Source organism: Pyxicephalus adspersus, chromosome 11, assembly GCF_032062135.1.
Source record: "Pyxicephalus adspersus chromosome 11, UCB_Pads_2.0, whole genome shotgun sequence".
Taxonomy (NCBI): domain Eukaryota; kingdom Metazoa; phylum Chordata; class Amphibia; order Anura; family Pyxicephalidae; genus Pyxicephalus; species Pyxicephalus adspersus.
Genome location: NC_092868.1, coordinates 849162 through 876228, shown reverse-complemented (window position 1 = coordinate 876228; position 27067 = coordinate 849162). Strand labels below are relative to the sequence as shown.

Below are 27067 nucleotides of genomic sequence, written 5' to 3'. Positions count from 1 at the left end.
CTAGGAGGTGGGGGAAGTAACACACAATAGGAAGGGAATTGTTCTATTGAAGAACACGCTGGGGATGATTGTTCCAATAAATAACACATTGGAGATGATTGTTCTAATAAATAACACATTGGGGATGATTGTTCTATTGAAGAACAATCCTGGAATATTTCAGAATTAGTCTGCAGTACCAGTAACTGACCACCAGGGAGCACCATTTTATGACAGATGAACCATCCACATGGAGGTTAAAGGAATCCTCCAGTGGTGTCTCCTCATTGGCTGTTTTCTGGGTTCTGGAAGGAATGTGGATCTGTTTGGAGGGTAAATATACTATACACAATGGAGTTGTTATGTTTCTTTTTACAATGTATCAGAATGACAGAACATAAACAGCACAGCCATTATCAGTGTATGAGGGTCACATGGGGTGTCAAGGTACAATGCTACACTGTAAGCACATGGGATTAGTGACACCATAAAAGTCACTCATTACACCCATATCTCAGGACACAGAGCTGCCCTCATGGCTGCCATAGACAGGGCCACTGATGGGGCCACTAGGAAGCCATATCCTGATGACTGCATCACATGAGGCAATATACATAATATACAATGAAGGAAATAATTGGCGGATGGAGAGTAATAAACACAAATGGAAGAAAAGAAAGGATTTAATAAAAGAGGGTTTGTACATCAGGTAAAACTTGTGTATGGACGGAGGGCCCCTTTAGGTCCTCTATGAAGAGTCAGTGTGTGCGGACGCAGGAAGTCAGCCGCCATAGGAATCTCTTCAGAGAGCCCTGCAGGGTCCTCCCCAGGTCAGTATGCCGGCCCAGCTGGGGTATTTTGCTCCTTTTAAATGGGGTAACCAAAGTCTTTTCACACAACTCCTTGGGTCTGGGGGTGGCAGACTGGCACTGCTCGGCCTCCGTCAGTTGTTCCTTCACACAGTTTGTGAGACATGTCCTCAGGAGGCTCCTGGGGGCCGGTGATCTGGTGGTCAGGGAGGGGGCAGGGCTCTGACTGCTTCCGCCAAGGTAAGTGCACAGTCCGGTGTCACAGTCTATCAGGAAGGTGTGGTGGGCAACGGCCATTTCCCTCTGCCGGTGGGTGCAGTCACAGGGGCCACAGTCTGCAAGAGCAATATTATACAATGGGTAGAGGTGGTGCCCCATCATACCAAATCCAACGCTTTGCTAATTGAGAAACATTTATAATCATATTGTTCTCTCTCCCGGTTTCCAAAACTCTATTCACACAAACTTTTATAAACTCGCAATACTTGGATGTACTTCCAGAAAATGAAGAGAGACCCTATGGGCTCAGACATTCCCTGGGGGAGATTCTTCCAGGTCCATGTGTTTCAATAACAATACCTGATTCTCACCAGGGAATGTTTGAAGGAATGTCAGATTCCCCGTTTTATAAATAGATAGAGGTGCCAATATTTCTAAAATATTTTTTGAACATCTCAAAATGTAAGTCACATTTAATTTATTGAGCCTTTAGTGTTCTCTAATCAAATCCCCCCATTTATTATCTTTATGACTCCTCAGTAATCCCTTTGTATCTTTAAGTGAAACTTCTCTGATTCATTTTCAATGCAACATAAAACTTTTTCATCAAATCTCTTCTTTATAACCAATGCCTAATCCTTATATATATATATATGAATGGTGATTGGAGATTATTACACCTTATTATTACATTTGTGTTGATATTGTATCATATTGCACACAAGGCTGTTACAATATCAATAGCTCACCCAACTCGCCGGCACCTCTTAAAGTTGTATAGCGGTGGTAGCAGCATTGGATGAATACGCTGGGATAAAATAAAGGGGCTTTAATGGTTTGTTCTGAACGACATTACCAGGAACTGCTTGTGAGAGACAGATTAAAGCAGACCTAAACTAAAAGTTTTACCTTACATAAAAGAGCAGAAAATTATTTTTTATTAGGTAAAAATGACCTTCTTTTTTCGGGGGGGAGGGGAAAGACCCCCCTTCCAGTCGTTGCGCCTATCATGACAGAATAGGAGCGGAGAGCCTCCCTCTGGATACATACAACACGGATCCTGGGAGGCTTCTGGCTGCTCCGTCTGCACATGCCCAATCTTGAGTATACGCAGAAGGAGGTTTTTCTTCAGCACATGCGCAGTAAGATTGGCATTCTTTTTTCCCCCATCTATTTCATACAATTTCGCGCCTGTGCAGTGCAAAGACAAAGAAGGTGGAGGTGCCTGGAAACAAAAAGGATACAGCGGGGGACCATATCCAGGAAACCCCTGGAGGGATGGACAGAGCTGCAAAGGTAAAGGTAAGTCCCCCCCCCCCAGTTTACTTCCCATTTTAAGGAGGCCAGGGGATGGCAATAGGGGCCTATACAGGTAGGCCCGGGGTTACATACGAGATGGGGACTGTAGGTTTGTTCTTAACCCCCTTAGCGGTAATCCAGAGTGTGACTCGGGGTGGATTTTACCTGCAAAAAGCGGTAATCCCGAGTCACAAAAAACTTAAAAAACCCCACTTACCTTGCTCCTTCGGCATCCTGCTTGTCCCCGCAGGTCCTGGGGACCCGTCCTCCTCCTCCGATCTCCAGCCGCAAACTGCAGAGACGTTCTCCGTGGTTTCCCAGTGACGTTGGTGCATGCGTAGGTGCGGGCAGGCGGGAGGAGAGGCGGGCAATTTAAATAATTTTGTATTGGATTTAATACAAAATAGCTGTATTGAGTCCAATACAAAGAAATCGTCATATAGTTTTATTATATATATGCTTTTGTAGTTATATTACCTTTCACTATTTTTTTATTTATCTTTTTTAACAGATTTTTGTGTTTTTTTTTTATTTAAAGTGTATTAATAAATTTAATGAATATTGGACATATTTCAGAGAGTTATGCCTAAGAATTAATGCCTACAATATAAAATAAATTTCCATGCAAAAAAAATGTAACGCTTTTTGCATGGAAATACGGACAGCATTAGAACAGCAGGGGGTTAAAGTTGAATTTGTATGTAAGTTGGAACCAGTACAATATTTTGATACATGCAATTAGGACAGATATTTGTCTCAACATATTATTAGGCAGCGTGGTGTCAGTTACTGTACAAAATCCTCACTGTGAGTTCATCACAAAGCAAAAAAAAAACTTTATGGAGCCTAGACATTTATTTCCTTCTGGAGCAAGCTGAGCTTTTATATGCAAAAAGAAACAACTGCAGTTTGTCTTGGTCATTAAAGAATTACAAAAGGCTGCAAAGAGAGCTCCGCTGTGTTTAGCAAAAGATTTCTTCTGCAAGTCATGCAAACCGTCCCCTCCCCTCTATCAAGCCTCTGTCCTGCACACCAACAAGCAGGGACTGTTTGTGTCTAGGAGACGTCTATATATTGGATGTCCTTAACCCGAGCACTACCTGTAATGGTTACGCTAAGAAGCCCCATCAACGAATGTATGTCTATGGCAGTTCCTGACAATGGGGGACCTATACAGAGGCTGCGATGCTTTACACAGATAATTCATCCCATGTACAATATAGACCAGTCGTGTAAATCTGACGTCTGTACTGGGATCTGATTGTGGAGCCACAAACAAAGCAAGTCTCGCACTGACTAGAGTGGAATGCTGCATTGTGGGTAATACCAGGCAGCCACCAGCAGAGGTCAGTATATGACTCTATAGCAGAATGTCTTCCAACCAGCATTAGAGCCCGGATAGCTCAGTCGGTAGAGCATCAGACTTTTAATCTGAGGGTCCAGGGTTCAAGTCCCTGTTCGGGCGGAAGCTTTTTACCGCTAAACACATAGCAGCCGGTAAGTCACAGCTTGTATAAGGGACCCGGACGCGGAGAGACATCTTCCAGACCACTCCAAGGAAATTCCATTAAATAAACGGAATTCCATTTCATGTAAACTGTTCTGCTTTATTACAAACCGGTTGTCATGGTGCTCAGGTGTTGGAGGACAGCAGCTTCCTTCCTGTATATGTACAGCGCTGCGTAACATGTTGGCGCTATATAAATCCTGTTAATTATTAATAATAGGGATCACACGGAGTCTGGTGAAGGAACAGCGGAAATGAGGGACATTTGTTTAACCCCTCAGGGCAGAGAGTTATGCATTACCTTTATTTTTTTTGGGAAAACTAGACGTGCGTAGCTGTGCCATCACTGACATATGCTGATTTACACTACTGTTCAATGACCACATGGACTGGATCCCGAACGATAACCAGAGCAGCCAATCCAAGAAACCGAATGAGGTTTGTTTACACAGCCGTGGCTGGGATGGATTGGCCGGAAGATGTAAAGGCTCCACCCACGAGGATCCTGCATGTTGATAAAATCAGACTGCAAACAATAAAACACAATGAATCTTCATTACAACAAAGTCACATTCCACCTACCGGCTGTGATGGCGGCAGATTGATGGCTGGCGGTGGGATGATGTGATCATGGAACTGACTGCTGCACTACCTGTGTGAAATCGACACTTCCTATTGGCTGTCCGGATGCGGGGTCCTCTCAGGAGCCAGGAGTCCATAATGATGTCAGGGATCGCCACGTCCTTAGCTCTGAATAAGCTGCCCCCTGTACAGGGAAACGGAGCAGGGACAATGGCAAGGTTTCCTATAGAGCCTGGAAGAACCAAGAACCACCCAAAACTTTTTGGGGTGAAAAAGGGAAAATGAAATGACAGCGAGTACTGTGACCTCTGTGTGAGGTAATAAATACCTTGGAGTGTAACACTGACACATTGTCAGGCATAAAATAAATATCTGACAAATCATTTAGGACCTAAACTATATCAGCATGGGCTCTTTATATACTGGGAACACCGTACAACAAGTGGAGGACATGCTGGGAGTTGTAGTTCTCTATAATTATCCCTTTTATTATTTGTGAAGTTACCTGACAGACCCTCCCTCACCTTTTTCCCGCGCATCTGCGCCCGTCACGTGACCACCTAGTTGGCGTTCGCTGACTGGAAGGAAGAAGAGGAGCATGCGCAGTGATATAATACTCTATACGCTCACCAAAATAATAATATTATGCCGTTTTATTTTAGTATCTTCTATATCTTTTTTATCGTATGGAACGTCCCTCAGAAATAATAAATATTATTAATTCTGTACGACATGACCTAACCGGGCAGATAGTAGCCATGTTTAACTTGGGTAACACTTATCCAAAAAGATACATTTACAAGCAACTTATGTCATAAAAAATACACAATTATTTAATAATTAAAATATAAAAAGTATGATGGGTATAATGTAAGGAAAAATTGGGGTTTACAAAGCGAAATATAAAAAGCGTGCCCTGGTCAAAAATGGCGCACAAAGTACAGTCACATGTCAACTGGTGACAGGAGGTGTCGTTGCGTGATTGGCCGGCAGTAAGGCTCTTCCGGTGAGGTGGAGGAGGCTGCTGAGGACCGGGAATGATGGCTGCTCCCCTATGTTCCATTCTGCTGCTGCTCGCTGCCCTGACCCTGGGGCCCGGGGCCCTGGCTGCCCCCCGCACCCTGGTGCTGCTGGAGAATATCAACATCAGAGAGACCCATTCACTCTTCTTCCGCAGCCTGAGCGGTGAGACTCGTATAGACCATTACCTGCATGGTGTCCATTCCAATGACACCTCATCATCACGTGGGGCCGTCCCGGGGATAGAATGATAATAATCTGTCTTTTCTCTCTCCATTAGCACACTCTGATTGTAGCCGATTCTCAGAACCTCCTGAAAGCACCGACCATCGTGGGGAAGTCCTCCCTCAACCCGATTCTCTTCAGAGGTGTTGGGTGAGTGAATAAATCTTCATATGTGGCTGTTCTGTGCTCCGCCTGACATACAGATTGTATATTGTGACCCTTCTGTATTACACAGCATGGTGGCCGATCCTGATAACCCCCTGGTGCTCGACATCCTAACCGGATCCTCCACATCCTACTCCTTCTTTCCAGATAAGCCCATTACACAGGTACGTCCCCCATTCCTTCACACACGCTCATACATAGTATGACATAAAAGTCCAACCACCAGGCAAATAATCTCCCCAGATAAAACCCTATAGACATAGAGCGGAAGGCATAATAATCCCCGGGTACAATTTGCTGATGTTCCCTGGATCAGCAGTCCGTTATATATTCTGCTTAATATTTAGGAGAAGACTGCAGTCAGACCATAAAAATATTCATCATGTGAAAAAAATAATGAAATAGTAAACTGTGACTTGGGAGTCCATCTAACTCCCGAATTTTTACTTGTGGTTGTTGTTGGTAAATTGCAGTTTTGTTTTTGTCTCATGTCACTTCCTGTACTGGATTCAATCTGTAAGGGAATCTCCCCGGGTAAGAGAAATCCCCTCTTAAGGTGCGTACACACTTCCAATTTTTATCGTTCCAATCGAACGACGAACGATCGATTGGGCAAAAAATCGTTCGTAAAAAAGTAACCAACGACGCCGACGAACGAGGAAAGTCGCTGGAAACGAACGACCGGACCGACGGATCGGATTGGACGACGATCGTTGAACATCGTTCGTGTGTACGGTCGTTCGTTGATCGTCCATGGTCAGAGCATGCGTGATGAACGAACGTCCGTTCACTTTCCTGTCGTGCACATAGTTTCTCTATCGCTCAAACGATCGTATCTATTGTGTGTACAATATCTACGAACGATCGTGTCGTTATCTGTATGTACAGGATCGGTGCTATACGATCGTTCGTATATATCGTGCATGAACGTTCGTCGTTCGTTTTCCAACGATAATAATTGGAAGTGTGTACGTAGCTTAAGTTGTCACCAGAACAGGGGAAATCATTACAAGGTGCCCTTTCTTTTTGTTCCAATTTAATTTAGAAATGAACATTGATGTTCTTCCGTGGTGATAATGGCGATTCCTTCTGGCATGGACACTTGTGTTTGTACGGAGCTGATTGTTGTTATATATTTGTTGGTGTTTCACACTCTTTCTGTTTTATAGTACCCTCATGCTGTGGGTAAGAACACCCTTCTGATCGCTGGACTCCAGGCCAGGAATAACGCCCGCGTCGTCTTCAGCGGCTCTCTGGATTTCTTCAGTGACGCTTTCTTCAATTCCGCCGTACAGAAAGCTGCTTCGGGTTCTACCAGGTACTTGTGTGTCAGAAGTGATCATTTCCTGCCAATATCTACCATGGCCATACAGAATAAACCTCTCTCCTGTATTCTCCATCCAGGTATTCAAAGACCGGAAACTATGAGCTGGCTGTGGCCCTCTCTCGCTGGGTCTTTAAAGAAGAAGGAGTGCTGAGGGTTGGCGCTGTGTCCCATCACCGCGTTGGAGAGACGGAGCCTCCCAGTGCTTACACCATCACCGACCTTGTGGTAAGAACACTGACCAAGCAGGACAATAATGCAAGATGGACAAGGACATAATCTTCCTGGTTGTGTCGATGTATTCAGTCTGCTCCTTTGATAAAACTCACAGTAAATCCATCTCACCTGTTTACATATCAGTGGGCCGGCAGCTCAGGCTGGGCCACGGTGGCCATTCCCAGCAATAAAATCAATAAATTGTTCTGGTAAGGAGGGAACGTTACAGATCAGAAAGCGGGGTTCAGTGTCTTTATATCAAAATTATAATACTAAACTCTCCTCTGTGCCGGCCCTTTCTATTCACCTTCCCTCCAATTTAATCTTCAGGTTAGATTGTAAAAAGACATAAGTCCATCAAGTTGACCTACTAGGGCAATAAACATATCCCAGATATAAAACCCTATAAGACATAGCTGATCCAGAGGAAGGCAAATAAAACCCCCGGGGACAATTTGCTCCAACGGGACAAATATTCCTTCCTGATCCCATGAGGCAATCGGATGTTCCCTGGATCAGCAGTCTCTGTTATCTTTACTTTAAATCCTTAATCCTCAGTTATATTCTGTGCTTCTAGATATCATCCAGCTTTTTCTTAAAGCAATCTATATTAGTTGCTGAAACTCCTTCCTGAGGGAGCCGATTCCACATTTTCACAGCCCTTACAGTGAAGAATCCCTTCCTTATCCGGAGCTTAAACTTCTTTTCCTCCAGACGCAAAGAGCGCCCCCTTGTGCTTTGTAATGATCTTACAGTGAATAATGGGGAAGATAGTTCTCTATATGGACCATTTATATATTTATACAGGGTGATCATATCCCCCTTATACGTCTCTTCTTAAGGGAGAATAGATTCAGTTCAGCTAATCTCTCCTCATAGCGGAGCTCCTCCATTCCTTTTATTAGTTTAGTTGCCCTTCTCTGCACTCTCTTCTTCATTTGACGCTAATGAATGTCTGATGCCAGTGTCACCCATCATGTGGTGTCTTTGCCACACACATTACTACAAAACTCTGCAGTTGGAGGATGGGCACATGGCAGGTGGCACGGGAATCCAGTAACGTCTCGGTGCAGTGTTAGGACTCCTGAACTTTTATCATCTGATGACCTCTTGCATGTTCTCTTCTAACTGCAGGAATACAGCATCGTCATTGAGAAACTCTCTGATGGCAAATGGGTTCCCTTTGATGGAGACGATATCCAGTTGGAGTTTGTCCGCATTGACCCCTTCGTGCGAACCTTCCTCAAAAAGAACGGTAAACCCCTCCTATGTACTGGCCAGCAGGAAAATCTCCTTACAAGTGTTTGTTATAAGCAATTCTGATTGGTGGCTCTGACAATAGTCATCATGTGACTTCTCTGTTGTCTGTCATAGGTGGAAAATACAGCGTGCAGTTCAAACTTCCTGACGTCTACGGTGTATTCCAGTTCAAAATAGATTACAACAGACTGGGATATACTCACCTGTACTCCGCCACACAGGTATGACTGAGACAAACTGCTCTCCACCAATCAGTGCATTCATGGAAAGCCCTGCCCCATTACTATAAGAAGCCAGGGGAGGCAAATAGAACAAATTATATTTCAGCTTTATTCTGTCAGTGTTTCAGAGCTTTCACCTGGACAGCCCACCTACACTTCTATGCTCATATTGGGCAGTAAAGCTGCTCATCAGAGAACATGGCCAATGGGAACACATGGCAGGATACTGACACTTTTAGGAAGTGTTCACATTTGCATATTGGCCCATAGTAGTACCCGGAGGTAACGGAATGAGCAGCTTCCAATGCAATATCCTGGCACTGTTGCAGTGATCTGCTGTTGGTTCCTCTCTGCAGCTTTGCTGAGTTTCTGGTTTATTTTTTCAGGTATCTGTCCGCCCCCTGCAGCACACCCAATACGAGCGGTTCATCCCCTCTGCCTTCCCATATTATGCCAGCGCCTTCTCCATGATGTTCGGCCTCTTCATCTTCAGCGTCGTCTTCCTGCACATGAAGGAAAAGGAAAAATCAGACTAAGAAGCCGTCAGTTCCATACATCTGGGAGCGAAGCCTGTCCACAAGGGCCGGCGGGGAGCAGCGGCAGTTCCAGCAGCAACAGCCAGGGGGCCCTCTTATTGTAAAAATTCCACTTTAAATTGAGGACATTTTGTAATGATTTCCAGAGGGGGGGGGGGGGGGGGGGGGGGGGGGGGGGGAATGACATCAATGCAGTAAGTGGGGTTTGGTCTCATTCTTCAGGCAGCTTTGTGCCATTTTTGTTTTTGTATTAATGGTTGTATCATTTTTGTTTTTCTACCCATTTTGTTTTTTTTGGGGATTTTCATGGACACTTGATGATGATTTGGTCCTTTCTATTAAAATAATTAAAGTGTTTTCACCCCCCCCCCATATTGTTGGTTGTGTTGGGTGTTTCTTATTATTACATGTTACAGAAGCCCTGTACACCCCGCGCCCTCAGGTACACCCCGCGCCCTTTACATCAGGGGTGTCAAACTCAAACACACAGTGGGACAAAATTAAAAACTTAGACAAAGTCGCGGGCCAAACTTGAAACTGAAATCTGCGTCTATAAAACAGTCCAATGCGGGGCCACACATAGGCAGAGAGGCCGCTGGTCCATAGACGCGAGTGATGCCCGGAATCGTAGTAGCGGCGCTATTTCAATGCAGCGGCGGGCCAGCTGCAATTCATATTCAGGATTCCTTTGGGGGCCAAAAAAAAGAACATTGGGGGCCAGACTTTGACACCCCTACTCTACAAGGATGTTATTGCAGCTTGTGCTGCCACTGGGGAGAATTTTCTTTACTTCCTGCTGGGTCTGTGGGACAGGAAGTGTAGACTGGGAAGAAGAAAGTTCTCATTCCTGCCTACTATATACAAAACTTTAAATATAAATAAGGGAAATTGTCAAAGCAATCATAGTGATTAAAGTAAATTATAGGTGAATATGAACTTTACACATTCACCCTTTATTGTGTAGCTGTGATTGGCTGAATCTGTGCACCCATAGAGCCAGGACCTCTCCTGCTCTGCTTCCCCCCGAATGGGAATGACCCAGACACCCTTATTGTCATACCCCCCCCATGTCATCATATCCCCCCCTCGCCATTAGACCCTTGTTCTCAGCTGTAGAAGATTTGGCAAGAAAACACTGTCCAATCAATGGCTCTGCCTGAACTCACTCCTCCCCATATTACTGACAACACATATCAAACTTTGGATCACGTGACCAGAGGCCCATCGGCATGATTATGGCATTGGCCTGTTTCAAAGCTGAATTACCAAAATGAAAAAAAATAAAATACCCATGGGACTCCCTGGGCACTGAAAGGGTCACATTTTAATGTTGGGGCCCTCGTTGTCCTGGGGACAGATCACACCTCCAGTGCTCCCCCTGAACAAGTATTTATTATATAAAAGCATTGATCATTTCAGGGAACGGGGAGGTGCAGCCATGCCGCAAAGGATTGTGGGAGTCTCCTGCGTGACGCGTGGTGGGTGGAGCTCTGAGTGACACGTGACCAGGCAAAGCTGCGCCTGCGTACAGGGCGCCCGGTGTGTGAGGAGAGACGGGCCGGAGCCGCCATGTTGATCACGGTGTACTGTGTCCGCCGGGACCTGAGCGAGGTGACCTTCTCCCTGGAGGTAGACCCGGACTTCGAGCTGGAGAACTTCCGGGCCCTATGCGAGCTGGAGAGCGGGGTCCCTGCCAACCAGGCCCAGGTGGGAACCGGGGACGGCATTGTTTGAGCTCGGGGGCGGCGGGTCTGTACGGAGGTGTCTGGATATCTCTGTGTGGGGGGAAACAGACAGATCCTAACACACACACCCCCACAGATACACCGACATATCCTGCCCCCCTCCCGGTGCATGCTGGGATTTCCGTTGATTGGGATTCTCCTGTTACTGAGCCAAGTAATCAGCCGGCTTATAGGATTATCCCAGACAGCATATGGCCTGCGTTGTCACCCCGCTGTGTGATGATATGATGGCTCAGGGTCATGTGATACAATGGCATCTCTTCCTGAGATTCCCCCAACAACATTCACCCAAAATCACCCTCATTCATCTCTGTGTGCATTGATTCACTTGAATATAAATCTCCTTCACGTTTCACTGCAGCAATGAGTGTCACCTCCTGGACTGCCCATGCTGCACTGACATTGGCAGCACCGACTGAGCAGCAATCTCATTTATCCCATCATATGGGAGGGGAGATGAATGTCATACTCCATGCGGTCGCTGGACTGACCATCCTGAATGGGAATGCTTTGGCTGCAGCTCCTCCAGGTCAGGGGTGGGGGGCGCTGTAATCATCAGGGAATATTTATCATCTCTACAGGAATCAGATATAGAAGAATCATTCAGGGCTGTATGTTAGGGGACAGCCAGAGGAGCCCCTGGGGGGCGCTGTAATCATTGGTGGATAATGATCGCCTCTATAGGAAATCCGGAGGATCATTCAGGGCTGTATGTTAGGGGGTGCCAGAACATGCCCCTGCAGTACCCACAAACACCAGGACTTGTGGGGCGAGTGGGCACTTCTGGGTCACGGTGCAGTGATTGGGGTCTCTGCCAGGTGCGCTGCAGACACTGACGGGGAGAAGGCGGATTCTGTCTGGACAATGTTGTACACGGGATCTCGCTCTGTTTGGACGGATAATACAATCAGGTTGTATAACAATTTATGTGAATGATGAAATGACCCCCCGGGACTCATCATCTCCTTACTCCTCCTATAGATCATCTATGCAGAGAGTCCTCTGTCAGACAACCAGCGATCGCTGTCCTCGTACGGCCTGAAAGATGGAGACGTGGTGGTGTTGAGGCAGAAGGACCCTTCGGAGGTGCGTCCTGCTGGGCCATTACCAGGTACGTGGTTTCCTTCCCGGAGACCCACAAACCCCGCCATGTGACCGGAACCCTCCCAGCCATTTTACCAGCACCGGCTGCTCTTCCAGACACTTCATGTAATATTCAGAACGCACAATATGTACTCAGCTTAATTGCAGATGGCCCAGGGGAAAGGCTGAAATCTGATTGGCTAAATCCTGGCCGCTGTGGTTAGGAGCACATTATGATTCCTGTATATATGGGGTTATTAAAGAGGAGCTGTCAGAAAGAAGCAGCTTCTGTGCAATGCTCTGATTCCTCCCGCCCCCAGGCAGGGTATTGGTGTTTTCATTCCATTAGAAGTAGGCAGATGGTTCGATCCCGGTGCTCTTCTTTTTGTTTTTGGACCAATCACATGCAGTCATTAGATTTGTAGCCTTATTATTACGAAACTCTGTTCTGTTATTTTGATTGGTCAATTTCCACCAATATCTTGGTGTGTGTGTTGTCACTTCCTACGTTGTGTGTCTCCATAGTGTCACTGCCCAGGATAGACTTCAGCAGTATTGCCGTCCCCGGGACCTCCGGACAGCCACCACCATCTGCCCCTCAGCCTCAGCCCCCTGCACCAGACTCCACAACTTTTCCGCAGGGCCTGGATAACCCAGCGATGCTGCGAGAAATGCTGCTAGCCAATCCTCACGAGCTGTCACTACTAAAAGAACGCAACCCACCACTGGCAGAGGCACTGCTGAGCGGGGATTTAGGTGAGTTACTCTCCATTCTGTAGTCTCCTATTCTGGTATATAAAGGTCCATGTGGTCATGTGATCTTATACCACGTATGTGGTCATGTGATCTTATACCACGTATGTGGTCATGTGATCTTATACCACGTATGTCTTCCACAGAGAGATTCACAAGAGTCCTCGTAGAGCAACAACAAGAGCGAGCCCGCCGTGAGCAGGAGCGGATACGACTTTTCTCTGCCGATCCCTTCGATCTGGAAGCTCAAGCCAAAATAGAGGAAGATATAAGGTGAGGGCAAACACTTCCTGTGTGCTAATCTATTGTCCGTTATTACAATAATACAATCTGCCATTCAGAGATGACCTACAGCAGGCAGCCATCTTGTCTGTAACATCAATGCATTGTGTATAATCGTCTCTTCTCTCTCAGGCAGCAGAATATCGAGGAGAACATGACCATTGCCATGGAAGAAGCTCCAGAGAGTTTTGGTCAGGTGGTGATGCTCTATATCAACTGCAAGGTGAACGGATACCCCGTCAAGGCATTTGTCGATTCAGGTAGGGACCTCTTATATCGCGTGAAGGCACACCGTATTGGGAGCATGCAGATAGGACCTACCTGGAGGAGGCGGCACACGGCTATGGGGGGTCATGCAGATAGGACATACCAGGAGGAGGCGTCACACAGCTATGGGGGGTCTTGCAGATAGGACCTACCTGGAGGAGGCGTCACACAGCTCTGGGGGGTCATGCAGATAGGACATACCAGGAGGAGGCGTCACACAGCTATGGGGGGTCTTGCAGATAGGACCTACCAGGAGGAGGCGTCACACAGCTATGGGGGGGTCTTGCAGATAGGACCTACCTGGAGGAAGCGGCACACAGCATTGGTAGCATGCAGATAGGACCTACCAGGAGGAGCCAGCACACAACTATGGGGGGTCATGCAGATAGGGTCTACCGGGAGGAGGCGTCACACAGCTCTGGGGGGTCATGCAGATAGGGTCTACCGGGAGGAGGTGGCACACCGCTCTGGGGTCTTGCAGATAGGACCTACCTGGAGAAAGTGGCACACAGCTCTGGGGGGTCATGCAGATAGGACCTACAAGGAAGAAGCAGCACACCGCACTGGGAGCATGCAGATAGTACCTACCTGGAGGAGGCGGCACACGGCTATGGGGGGGTCATGCAGATAGGACCTACCTGGAGGAAGCGGCACACAGCATTGGGGTCATGCAGATAGGACCTACCTGGAGGAAGCGGCACTCAGCTCTGGGGTCCTGCAGATAGGACCTATCGGGAGAAGGCAGCACACAGCTCTGGGGGGTCATGGGGTGGAACCTATTAGGGGTTGGGGTCTTCTAGGGGATGACACCTCACTGGCATCACAGGAAAGGGGAATGTACCTATAATGAGGTTGCACACAGCACTGGGTTCATGCAGTTTGCACCTTCCAGGAGGACAAACTCAGTTCTGGGGTTGCACGGAGTGGGATTTTTTTCAGGCATTGGGGTCAAAGGCGGTGGGGCTCTTCCAGATAAATGTGTCCGTGCCTATTAAGACACCTAGAAAGTGCCAAGGTAACTAGTGATCTGTATTCTAATGGCAGGTGCCCAGATGACAATTATGAGTCAGGCCTGTGCTGAGCGTTGTCACATTATGAGACTGGTGGACAGAAGGTGGGCTGGGATCGCTAAGGGTGTTGGCACACAGAAAATTATCGGTAGAGTTCATTTGGGTAAGCAATTTTTTTTTCTTTTTCAGACCGGTTATCTAATTATTTTATGTTCAAACGGGAAATAATACTATCTTGTGTGTTGCAGCTCAGGTACAGATCGAAGGAGATTTCCTGCCCTGTTCCTTCTCCATCCTGGAGGAGCAGCCAATGGACATGCTGCTCGGCCTAGACATGTTAAAGAGACATCAGGTATGTGTATGGGTGAAAGAGACATGCAGTATGGGGATGGGTGAAAGAGACATCAGGTATGTGTATGGGGATGGGTGAAAGAGAGCCACCAACAGAGCAACCTGATGTCTCTGGGCAAAAAACCCACCCACCCCTTTCATCGTGTGAAGCAAGATATACCCTATATCTATATTCACCATCCAGGTCCCCTTCCAATGCAGTTTTCAGGTGTCAGATTGCCCCCTATAATTCCCTTTACTGACTGCATTGCTCTGTCTCTGTGGATTATGAGAAGTCTATAATATGTCCATGACTCTCCAGTTGAGTCCTAACTTCCATCGTCCTTCACAGTGCTCCATCGATCTAGAGAAGAACGTGCTGGTGATTGGCACCACGGGCACCCGTACCAGCTTCCTGCCAGAGGCTGAGCTCCCCGAGTGTGCAAGATTAGCGTACGGACCTGGCAGGGAAGATATTCGTCCAGAAGAGATTGCAGACCGCGAGTTAGCGGAAGTATTGCAGAAATCTGCTGAGGAAGCAGGTATGCCATGCATGATGTAGTGTTACACGCATGTACATCCTGTGTGCATGTATGTGAGGTGTGATTAACCCATTCATTGGCCTGCTACACCGTGCATCCCAATATATCTGCCCTTCTCTATGTACCCATAGCTCATATCGCTCATAACTATCCAGTGTGTGGAATAAAGCCTTTGCTGTACTGTAACAGCCTCTTAGAGAGATCTCCCCAGCCCCTTTAAGCCGGGTGCACCACCTGGCACTCCTCAGCAACCAATCGGCTATTTTTGGGTGGTTACTGAAAGCTGGGTCATATTATAGGGGCCACCACCTGCCTACAGCTTCCTCCCACACAGCCTAAAATCTGCGGAGAATACTACTATTGTAATATTTTGGTAAATTCCAGCTGCATCCTGAACGAGGAAATTACCACATGCTGATCACTTGATATCCGGCACACAAAGGGCCCGGGGCCACTAACTGCACGAGGCTTGTTTTGTGCTAACACCTGTTTGCCGTTTTGTCTTTCCTAATCCACACAGACCAGCGGAAACCTTGATGCATGTGCGTGTGATCTGCCGCAGGAGGGGGCCGAAAGCAGGTAATGCCAGCAAAAAGATATCTGGGGGTGGGGGGTTAAGTGTAAAGGGGAGAATGACATCTGTAAGTGGTAGTAGTACTGCTTTTGTTTAGGCTTTGTGGCATGGTTGCTCCGCAATCATCTTCCAGGAGGGCACATGAGATCTAATAATTGGATTTTATCCATATCGGTCATTAGGACTGACCCCCAACAGACGGTGGGGTGATCCAAACCATGTGATCTTGGACCGGTCACTCACAATGTACAATTGCACCTCGCTCCTTCACCTGCATAAAAGGTAATGCTCAGGGGAGGGATGAGGGAGAGAACAGGGCTATATTTTATGCACAGAGGGGGAAGACTTGCTAGGGATGTGACACTTCTGAGTCAAATTTGCTTCAGAATTCCAAATCCCATTTAATGTTCCCGGCTGCTAAGGTAAGTGTTGGGAGGTGTGACCAGCTTGTTCCGAGTTGTTTCTGGGACTATAGGTGAAATATTACCGCCATGTTATCCAATATCATATATTTCTTTACTTTTTTCAGACAAGGAAACTACCTCAGTGGATCGTCCATCGCTGGTTCCACCGATTGATGGGCTTCACCACCCTGTCCATGCCCCAAGCATCACATCAGCTCCTCATTCTGTGTCCACTCAGACCAGCGTCTGCCCACCCCCGTCCTCCGAGAGCAGAGAGTCCGCCATAGATGTGAGTGCAGTGGACGCTGCCTGCACTTCTCAGACTGGCCAATCACCTCAGCCCTTAGGACTTTCAGCCGAGTCCCCATCTTCTCAGTTATCCATTGGTGACCAGGACGCAGAGCCCTCTGTGGCCCCTGATGACAAACTAGCAGAAGACTCAGTTACAGACTTTGTGCACCATAGAGAACCTACAATTCAAAATTCAGATTTTCAAGCTTTTGGTAGAGATGTTGATGCTGAGCTGAATGTTGTTTGCTCACCTCAGGCTGCTCCTCCTGTGCTTCTGCCTACAAATATGGAGGACACAATGGATGTGGACAGACAGACGCCTCTCGCTGTACCTGCCGCTGGGCCCTGCGATCAGTATTGTGCCGACACCATACAGCCGCCTTCACTGTGTACAGAGAACTTCAGTAACCATCCAACCTTCTCTGACCTGCCTGCCACTGCAGGGTCAGAAGTCACCGACCGCAATGCCATGCAAGATCATACCCAACCAACAAATGTCCCCGGACTTGACGTAGATGAAAGCTGCTTTTCTCTGGCCGCCGCCCTAAAAGAACTTTATAAATTATTAGTGGTCAGTGGCCAGGGGCCATCCAGAAGCTTTTCTGCAGAGCCAAGTCCTACGGGTCACCCAGTATCTTCCCAGAATGAGGTATTGGAAGGCACCTCCTCCGGCAAAGATAAGACCGGTGACCAGGAAATAAATGAGACTTTTGAAGCTGTTGAAGACTTGTTACAGGAAGAGAATGAAGTCGTCAATATCTCTCCCGAAGTCACAGAGTCTCCAGTACTGCAGCATGAGCCCCCTGCATCCTCTGCTGAGGTGCTTCATTTAAATCAGGGCCAAGTAACCGATGTGAATGGCAACCCTATCGTCTCCTCCCCTGGTGATGAGGGAAATTCTGAAATGCGTGGTGAACCTGAAGGATGTGTCGGTGTCCTTACTTCTCCTGCTTCCTCCACATCCTCGCCATCCGCTGTGGAGAGGATCGTCCAAGCTGGCTTCCCATTGCATGATGCACTTTTGGCCCTGGAACGGGCTGATGGGGACGTGGAGCTGGCACTGCTAGCTTTACTGGCTAAGAATATGGTTGTTCCTACATAATTTATCTCTTTACCAAAAATCTGGAAAGCTGAATTCGGCTTGTCTGGTTTTGTGCTGAGTCTGTGACACGGCTGCCCGTAATGCCAAAAAAGATCCAAGTGACTGCGTGCCCGAGTGTCTTTGTGCGAGCAGAAGGTGGACGGGACTAAAGCATCGTTGGCACGTCCCAACAACAGCCTGCACTGTGTACTTCCTGAAGCCATGAAAGTGATTTTTGGTTTGTTTTAGAGAAGAACGGTCTGCGTGCTAGAGGTTATCTGATTTAAAGAGACATTCACCTTTTTCCAAGAGCCATACTCTCACTTTTAATGTGTTTTTTTTTTTTTTTTTAAAGATTCATTGTCACCTTTTGGTTCTGTAGGGTAGTACAGCTGTCTGCGTGTGGCTGGTGTATATGTTCAAGGCGCATATAAAAATATAAAGAAGCCTGTTTACTACTTAGAGTGTTTGCAGCATGATGATCCACTTAATTCTTCCCCGGTGTACAAATCTGAATCATGAATTCATAATCTGCCCTGACTTGTTTGCTGCTGCTTGCATGCCGGATATTACGTTGTGCTGGGTAGGAGGGGTTCCTCTGTAGGTAAAGGGACAATTCACTTCGGGGCAAAGGAAGATCTCTGCAGATAGCACCCTCCCCCCTAAGCTTTTATACTCCCCCAGCAATGCCTCTCTAAGCTCTGCTGCTTCCTTGTGTCCAGCTATAGAGGGGAGAAGACCTAACCCCCTTCTCACACCTGATGGGTGACCTGCTCATTACTCCAGGGTAGGGGCCCTTTCTGCAGGCCGTCATTTTGCTTTGATGGTGCAGTGAGTTTTAGATCAAAGGTAAAACCAAATTAAACTTCACAAGGTGCAGATCAGGGGGAAATAACTGAAATTCACCGCTCGGCTCCCTAAATCTCCTGCTCTTCACTCCTATTACTTGTTAGGATTTCCTGGTTTTGTGGCTGCAGCATCTAACATTGGAGATTGTACAGCAGGGCTCAGCAGCTGGATGTTCTGAAGCTGTAGTTTGGGGCCACGTGGATGAATGTGTTACATTCACACCTCTCCATAGATCTGGACTTTCTGAACTGTGGTGACCTGCCAAATTCAAAGATGGCTGCAGCGTTTCCTGATGGCCGTGCCGATGCTCACTACCTGCTGCATGGTAGGTTATGGTGTAACATACCGTGGTGAACGATGTCATAACCCCAACCCATGTGACGGTGTTCATGCCTGCCAATTGGCTGCTCGGACATTGGCACATCTGAAAACCCGGCTGTATTAGAATAAGTCAGGGAGTGCTCATTCATACCTCTGCCTTCCTCAGTGTTAAATGTAATAAACCGCTTTCACTCCAGGTCACCGCGCTGTGTGCACCGGGTGAAAAAATATTTTAGCTTTACCTGTAAACCGAACAAATAAATACATCCGTGTCTTACAAACGTGTAATCATCAACTCACTTATGTTAAATGGCGGCCAGGGAGTGGGGGGGATGCCAGGTGATATTAAAGTCATTTTAATAAACATTTAATTTAGAATTTTAGCCAAAGATTGAGATGCAGTGCAGCCTCTCCCTCCGGACCCGTGGGTCTGGTACTGGAGACACGTCATGTATGTGCTGGCTGCTGGCCTGTTATGTTTGCAGATTGCCTGGTGGCAGCGGGCTGTGCCGGGTATATTCACCACCACCAATCTGCCCGCCTATCATTGTCCATAGTTACCCAGAACACTCGGAAGGCAATCAGTGCTTGCAAATGCCAAACGGCTGCTTTCGCTCTTTTTATTCAGGAGAATGCTGGGTCATCATTTTAGGACTTGTTGATGTTAATAATTTTTTTTTATTCATTCTGGATTGTATAGTTGTTGCCTTAATTCACCTTTTAAAGTATGGGTGAGATGATTCTGAGAGCTCAGATAATGTAAAATAAAATGCATTTGGGTATTTATATTTGTGTCCTGTTGTGATCACTGGCCACGGATGGGGTGGTGTGTGTTGGGGCAATGATTGTGTTCTGCTAATCGAGGAGTCCTGCTGGGTGAGATGATTGCTCAAGGCCTTGTACTGGACATGGGACACCGCGGTCCTCTCCTCCTCCTGTGTCACTGTCTGTTATTTGTAACCCCTATTCAATGTACAGCGCTGCCTAATATGTTGGCGCTATATAAACACTGCCTAATTATTAATAAACAGGATTTATATAGCGCCAACATATTACACAGCGCTGTACAATAAACAGAGGTTTCAAATGACAGACAGATACAGACAGTGACACGGGAGGAGGAGAGGGCCCTGCCCCGAAGAGCTTACAATCTAGGAGGTGGGGGAAGTATCACACAATAGGAGGGGGATATGGAATGGTGGGAAGTAGTGACAGTTTAGGAGACAGAAGAAGACGGGTAGGTGAGGGTGAAGCGTTGGGTCTTGAGCGCTCTTTTAAATGAGCAGAAAGTAGGAGCAAGCGGAATAGGACGAGGAGACCATTCCAGAGAGTGGGGACAGCTCTAGAGAAGTCTTGGAGACGTGCGTGTGATGAGGTTATGAGTGAGGAAGTCATTAGTAGGACATTGGAGGAGCGGAGAGAGCGGCTGGGGTGGATTTTTCTATCAGGGCAGAAAGGATAATAGGAGCCAATGGAGGGTTGTACTGTGAATCGGATGGATGTAGAATGTCAGACTGAAGTGCACTTGAGCTGATTTTAGAATTTGTGTACACGGCTCTTACTGAAACACAAAGTTCTAGCCTCACCCAATCACCTTCCTCACCTCACCTGTCTCTGCCATCAAATTACTCTAATGGGGCTTCTTGTATGGGTGAAGGCCGGCGATCCGTTGCCTTACTTTGGGCCCAGCACTGACCGGGGTTGTTGCTGCTCTACCATTGGGGTGACATTACTCTCTGCTGTGTGAATCCTGTGTATTGCTCTCTAAGGCTACATACACACCTCACATGATTCTCATGCGATAATCGCTGCAGGGCTGCTATAGTATGAGAATCTCATGTGTGTACAGGGATCGTTCGTGAATCCACCAGGACATATCCATGAACGACTGCAATACAAGTGAAGATGGAGAGAGCACAGCGGGGTGCCACTCCATTTTTCTCCCATCTCCATAGAGCAGAATAGTGCTGTACAACACTCATTCATTCATCCTGCAGTCTTTTGTCTTTGGAAGCGATTGTAATAGATCCTTTCCAACGACAAAGAAGGTCCACCACCTAAAGAAGGGATTTCACAGCAGGTCCCCCCTCCTCCACATGCTCCTTAAAATTATTTGCCTGGTCAGCAGATTTTTATCTGACTTTCCATGCATTGTGATTGTTTTGTGTCTGGCAGGAGATGGGTCATCACCATTGTTGTTTGTGAGCTGAGACAACCTTTGTGCTCCCTGTGTTTGTTCAGATTCCTATCTGTTATCAGCACTCAGGACACATTCATGTCCCTGCTTCTTATCAGTGAATAAAGAGGGAAAACATTGTGAAAAACATGATAACCCATTGTGGTGTCAGCAGTCCTCCTCCCCCATAGAGGGTGCTGGGCCTGGAATTTGGAACAGGTTCCTGGTCATGTGACTTGTAGGGGGTCACCCCAGGTGCTTCATTCACCCAGGCATGGAATTTAGTTTGATTTATTTTTTCTGAGCAGCGTTCAATCCGACCCCTTTGTAGGGTTTTTATTTTAATGGATGGGTCAGGTCAGACTGGCAGCCTTATAATTATTGAGGAGTCTCCATGATTCTTTGCTCATCGCTGTGATCTCTGACATTCCTCATCGCTGTGTCCTGGGGTCTGTAATTACTTGGCGAGCCGGCCATTGTTCATTGTCTTCATGGTATAATGGAGGGTGGACTCCCCTATACCAGCATGGAGGATACAGGGGATGGCTTCCATTCATCAGGGGCTGGAGTCAGGTGAAAAGCCATGGACACAGCGATTCATTATATAGAAGAATGATCCAAATCCAGCCATAACCCACCCCCATCAGATACCATACCCCCCACTCCTTTGTATCAGAATGATCTGTACCCCAGCACAGCCAGAGGGAAGACCCCCGCAAACCTCAATGATTTTATTCAATGGAGTTTAGGTTTAACTTCTCCCAACTCTACCTAAAACTAAAGTTTGCTGGGTGTGTGCAAGAGGAATGTAAAGTCCCCCATGGCTGCAGCCTGCAGTGTTTACACATGGGCTGTGCTGGAGGATGTATAATAATATAATATAATAATATAATTTATATATATGTGTGCCGGGTGATACACGGGGAGATCCGCACCAATGTACACAGCAGCCTGGCAGCGATTCCCCGGCGCAAACAGAATGACGTCACTGCGAAACATGCTCCCAGAACAGGGCGGGGCCCTAATAGAAGCTCCGCCCTGCTCCCTGATAATCCCTCTCCTCGCCTTCATCTGTCATTAGCATATTCCTGCCTTCCGCCTATCTCCTTTCCCTGGTATTAGAATGTCCCCGCCCCTTGGGCTGCCCCGCTTTCTAAATTAGCATGGTCCCGCCCAGTGTCCCGGCAGGCAGCGCGCTGAGTGTCCGGGGGTCACATGACGACCGGTGAGGGCGGATGGATCCGCGGGAGGTGAAGGACCGGATCCTGGAGAATATCAACCTGTCCGTGAAGAAGGTGAGAGAGCGGTATAACCGGGGGGGAGAGTACGTGTCTGTGAGGAGGGGGGAGGGTTATTTACATAACAGGACAGACAACAACAAACACCTCATAAATAACATTCACCCCAATATTCATTTCTATAACATACACCCAAACATTCACCACATATCTATAACCTACACCCAAACATTCACCACATATCTATAACCTACACCCAAATATTCACCTATATATACCACATACACCCAAATATTTACCCATATCTACCACATACACCCAAATATTTACCCATATCTACCACATACACCTCAATATTCACCACATATCTACCACATACATCTCAATATTCACCACATATCTACCACATACACCTCAATATTCACCACATATCTACCACATACATCTCAATATTCACCACATATCTACCACATACACCTCAATATTCACCACATATCTACCACATACATCTCAATATTCACCACATATCTACCACATACACCTCAATATTCACCCCATCTCTAGTGCATACACCCAAATATTCACCCATATCTACCGCATACACCCAAATATTCACTGCATATCTATGCCATACACCCAAATATTCACCCATATATACTACATACACACAAATGTTCACCCATATATCTACCACATACACCTCAATATTGACCCATATATACCACATACACACAAATATTCACCCGTATCTTCCACATACACCCAAATATTCACCCCCATATTGACTGCATACACCCAAATATTCACCCCCATATCTACTGCATACACCCAAATATTCACCCCCATATCTACCGCATACACCTCCCCCCATATCACCCCTATATATACCACACCCCTGGGTCAGTCAGTGTTCTCCCCATTGTGTGTTGGCTGCAGGTATAAGCGGGGGATGATCTGTGTGACTCCGGGCCATCCCCGGATATAAAGGGGGGTGACCCTCCCCCATCCCCAGATATAAAGGGGGGTGACCCTCCCCCATCCCTGGATATAAAGGGGGGGTGACCCTCCCCCATCCCCGGATATAAAGGGGGGGTGACGCTCCCCCATCCCCGGATTTTAAGAGGGGGTGACCCCCCATCCCCGGATATAAAGAGGGGGTGCCCCCCATCCCCGGATATATAAAGGGGGGTGACCCCTAACTCTGTACACATGTTAGATGATTGTGGCCCTGGATGAGCTGTTGGTGAATCTACCCTGTGTACAGCAATCCCGTTGTTCATCAACCTGCCGTGGAAGATTGATGACTGATCAGGAATGGAGGACACCCGGTGCTGCTTGTTGCTCTCCAATCCTTTATTGGAACAAATACCTGAGGTCTGTGCTGGTTCTGGTTCCGCCTCTCTCTGGGTTTTTGGATCAGAGCAGTGATAATGGAGTTTCCCCCCCTGGATTTAGTTATTTGTGGAGGTGAATGTTCATGTATGGAGGGGCCGGGTGTTGGTGAATTCGGCCCCTCTGTGACCCAGCAATGACCCCATACGGTGGCCCTGGGGCAGATTCCGGTAATATTTGGCTGTGCCCCCCCCACCCATATGCTGGGCAGCTGTTGTCTCCTCTTTGCATCATGTGACTCTAGTAAACAGAATCTGCGAGAGGATGGCCGGCAGATCCCGAACCCACAGGATCCCATTACTGGGGATTCACACCTTGGATGTGGGGGGGCCATTGTGGTGATTGGGGGATCACCGCTTCTATTTCATCTCCGAGTTCTGGGAAATACGATGAGATCAGCTCGGGGAACGACTGCCGGTCCCTCCGGTGACAACATTCCCCTCTGTCCTTTGTCTATTTATAGATTATTAAATGCCCTTCTTACCCCATCCTCTTCAATTTGCCTCTCTTCTAGGAACGCCTTGGTCTGCAGCCATGACCATCTCACCCTCTTCCTCACCTTGGTCTCGGGCCTGGAATTCATCCGATTCGAGTTGGAGTTGGTGAGTGGGGCAGTTGGAGGTTTGTGCACCTCCTTTAGCTTTATAGAATCTTCAGATATTTCAGCTGCTTCTGTTCAGGATAAAATACAACCCGACTGATGAAATGTTTCAATATGAGATCCAGTGATGAGGGTGAATCATTTACTCATTCAGTGATAAAGTGAATCATTCACTCTGGTTCCTCTGTCTTATTCCCAATGATGAATCCCTCTTGTTAGATCTCATTGGTCTTTGTATTCTTGTGAATGGGGGATCTGTTAGGGGTGGGGGAAGCTATACAGACAAGGTGAAAGGATATCTTATAGTGGCCCCTGTACCGGCACACAAGCAGCACCCCACAGACGAGATCAGGGAATGTTTGAGATTCACTGTTTGATGTGAACTGATGAATGTTATTTTGTGTCTGGATTGTCCCCCAGGATGTTCCGTATTTGGATTTGGCCCCGTACATGCCAGAATACTACAAACCGCAGTACCTGCTGGATTTCGAGGAACGATTGCCCACCAACGCTCGCGGTTCTGACAGCCTTTCCCTAAATTCCTTCAACTCCATGAACTCCGCCAACCTGGAGTGGGACGACAGTGCCATTGCGCCCTCCAGTGAAGGTACGAGCAGCCTCTGTGGGGGTCACAGTTCTTTGTCAGAGTCCTTTGGGGCTTCCACTCATTTTTGGGATTTACAGACTGCAGTAAATGACATGATGTGTGTGGCCCCTGTGGACACAGCTGGACATCTGTGTTATATAATATTGTATTTCACTAGTTGTATGAGTGCCACAGTTTAAGTTTCTGTGGCAGAATAATCTGTAAAAAACACAAGAAAAGTGTCCATCTACAGAATATTTATGCCCCCTACACTAGGGGGCACTATATTATATATTGCTTCACACAGGTCTATAGATTAAGCTGGAATTTACAGAATGTGGTGCGGTAACTCGCCGTCCGCAGCGATTGTTTCTAACCCGCTGTTTTGTCCCCGGTCTCTGTAGATTATGATTTTGGAGATGCTTACCCTGCAGCGCGGTCCGTGCCCAGCACAGACTGGGAAGGTGGGAACCGGCCATATTGCTTCCTTCCCTACTCCTCCTCTTCCTGCTGTATGTGCATGGCTCTGTCCAGAACAACGTTACTGTCCCTTCCATCTGTACCTCCACCCGGCATTGTCTGTGACCCCCCGCTCATCCCCTTTCTGTGTCTGTGGCCCCCCGCTCATCCCATTTCTGTATCTGTGACACCCCGCCCCTTTCTGTATCTGTGACCCCCCTTGTCATCCCCTTTCTGTATCTGTGACCCCCCACTCATTCCTTTTCTGTATCTGTGACCCCCACTCATGCCCTTTCTGTATCTGTGACCCCCCTTTCTGTATCTGTGACCCCCCTTTCTGTATCTGTGACCCCCCTTTCTGTATCTGTGACCCCCCTTTCTGTTTCTGATCCACTCATTCCCTTTCTGTATCTGTGACCCCCCATTTATTCCCTTTCTGTATCTGTGACCCCCCACTCATTCCCTTTCTGTATCTGTGACCCCCTTGTCACCCCCTTTCTGTATCTGTAACCCACCCTTGTCACCCCCTTTCTGTATCTGTGACCCCCTTGTCCCCCACTCATTGACCTCCAACCAGCATTGTCTTCTTTCTCCATTACTGTTTGATTTTCCACCAATCAGATTCAGACCTTCTCTGGAAAGTGATTGGCCTATGGAGAGCTGACAGTGATGGGACCCATTCGCCGTCTCCTGTCCATGTTCCCAGTATTTCCTCTTCATTGTCTTTTGTGTTCGTTTGTGAAATGAGAACTGTCTGTGTTGCCCTGCAATTGCATTGTGGTATACCCAGACAGTTCTTATTGCAGACACCTTAATGCTGTGTCCTTAGTAAGTCCATATGGAGTTTGTACCTTTCCCACTCCCCAATAGTCTGTGTGTCCTTTCCTGCTAACCAACCCCCTTCCTCCCCGCACGCTGCCTCTGATTGGCTGCTCTGTGAACACCTAACACGTGACAATGCTGCAGAGTCATTTATATTGCACCAAGGATAGGAGCCACTCCGCACCAGCAGTCTGCTTGTCAGGATTGTTAGCTGAACTGCCCCAGCTATGTCATTATCTTTGTCATGTGACCAAAAGTTTGTGAACCCCTAACATCACATGATCTACCTGTTCCAAAATTAGACAGCCAATGTCATAAGATAGTGGAGGGTCTCTATGGGATTTGTGGGGTCAGGTGCTGATGGTGGGGAGTGGCCCCCTATAGGTGAGGTCAGGTACTGATGGTGGGGATTTGCCCCCTATTGGTGGGGTCAGGTGCTGATGGTGGGGATTTGCCCCCTATTGGTGAGGTCAGGTACTGATGGTGGGGATTTGCCCCCTATTGGTGAGGTCAGGTACTGATGGTGGGGATTTGCCCCCTATAGGTGAGGTCAGGTACTGATGGTAAGGATTTGCCCCCTATTGGCGAGGTCAGGTACTGCTGTTGGATGAGAAGGCCTGGCTCACCATTCCAATTCACCCCAAAGGTGTTCAGTAGGAATGAGGTCAGGGCCCTGTGCAGGACACTCGAGTTCCTCCACACCAAACTGGTGACCCCATGTCTGTATGGAGCTGGCTTTGTACCCCGGGGCACAGTCATGGCACAATTGTCTGCAATGTTTGTATGACGGAGGATTAGCAGGACCCTTCACTGGGGACACCTGAACTCCATCATTGGGGGGACATTCACATACTATGGCCATATGGTGTATTATAAATGAGCAGACCCAGGATAGCGAG

At 47.4% G+C, this 27067-nt stretch overlaps 3 protein-coding genes, 1 long non-coding RNA gene and 1 other non-coding gene across 6 annotated transcripts in view; 4 read left to right on the top strand and 1 right to left on the bottom strand.

Moving 5' to 3' along the window:
* Nucleotides 1-646: 646 nt before the first annotated feature.
* On the bottom strand, nucleotides 647-4970 carry LOC140340976 (uncharacterized). Its single transcript, XR_011922775.1, has 3 exons — nucleotides 4920-4970; nucleotides 4396-4579; nucleotides 647-1123 (listed from the first exon to the last, which is right to left on the bottom strand). It is a non-coding gene; the product is annotated as an uncharacterized lncRNA (long non-coding RNA).
* On the top strand, nucleotides 3699-3771 carry TRNAK-UUU (transfer RNA lysine (anticodon UUU)). Its single transcript has one exon. It is a non-coding gene; the product is annotated as a tRNA-Lys (tRNA).
* A 420-nt stretch (nucleotides 4971-5390) lies between the features above and the next one.
* DDOST (dolichyl-diphosphooligosaccharide--protein glycosyltransferase non-catalytic subunit) lies at nucleotides 5391-9734 on the top strand. The gene is made up of 8 exons (XM_072426720.1): nucleotides 5391-5612; nucleotides 5696-5790; nucleotides 5876-5969; nucleotides 6975-7123; nucleotides 7210-7357; nucleotides 8480-8600; nucleotides 8720-8826; nucleotides 9213-9734. The coding sequence occupies exons 1-8, from the start codon at nucleotides 5433-5435 to the stop codon at nucleotides 9360-9362; spliced, it is 1044 nt and encodes a 347-aa protein (XP_072282821.1). The 5' UTR covers nucleotides 5391-5432; the 3' UTR covers nucleotides 9363-9734.
* A 1126-nt stretch (nucleotides 9735-10860) lies between these two features.
* LOC140341510 (protein DDI1 homolog 2) lies at nucleotides 10861-19680 on the top strand. 2 transcript variants are annotated; one of them, XM_072427332.1, is made up of 10 exons: nucleotides 10861-11069; nucleotides 12089-12218; nucleotides 12716-12946; nucleotides 13090-13216; nucleotides 13358-13485; nucleotides 14537-14665; nucleotides 14751-14854; nucleotides 15185-15374; nucleotides 15895-15953; nucleotides 16478-16616. In XM_072427332.1, exons 1-9 carry the CDS (start codon nucleotides 10932-10934, stop codon nucleotides 15909-15911), a joined length of 1194 nt encoding a protein of 397 aa, XP_072283433.1. In that variant the 5' UTR covers nucleotides 10861-10931; the 3' UTR covers nucleotides 15912-15953; nucleotides 16478-16616. The 2 variants fall into 2 exon arrangements, with proteins under 2 accessions (XP_072283433.1, XP_072283432.1); XM_072427331.1 differs by lacking the exon at nucleotides 15895-15953 and having other exon boundaries at nucleotides 16478-19680.
* A 4220-nt stretch (nucleotides 19681-23900) lies between these two features.
* Nucleotides 23901-27067, top strand: part of PLEKHM2 (pleckstrin homology and RUN domain containing M2) — a 12488-nt gene continuing 9321 nt past the window's right edge. Inside the window, exons 1-3 of the mRNA XM_072426719.1 lie at nucleotides 23901-24302; nucleotides 24722-24908; nucleotides 25292-25351. Coding sequence (XP_072282820.1) covers nucleotides 23901-24302; nucleotides 24722-24908; nucleotides 25292-25351 — 649 coding nt within the window. The remainder of the gene's footprint in view (nucleotides 24303-24721; nucleotides 24909-25291; nucleotides 25352-27067) is intronic.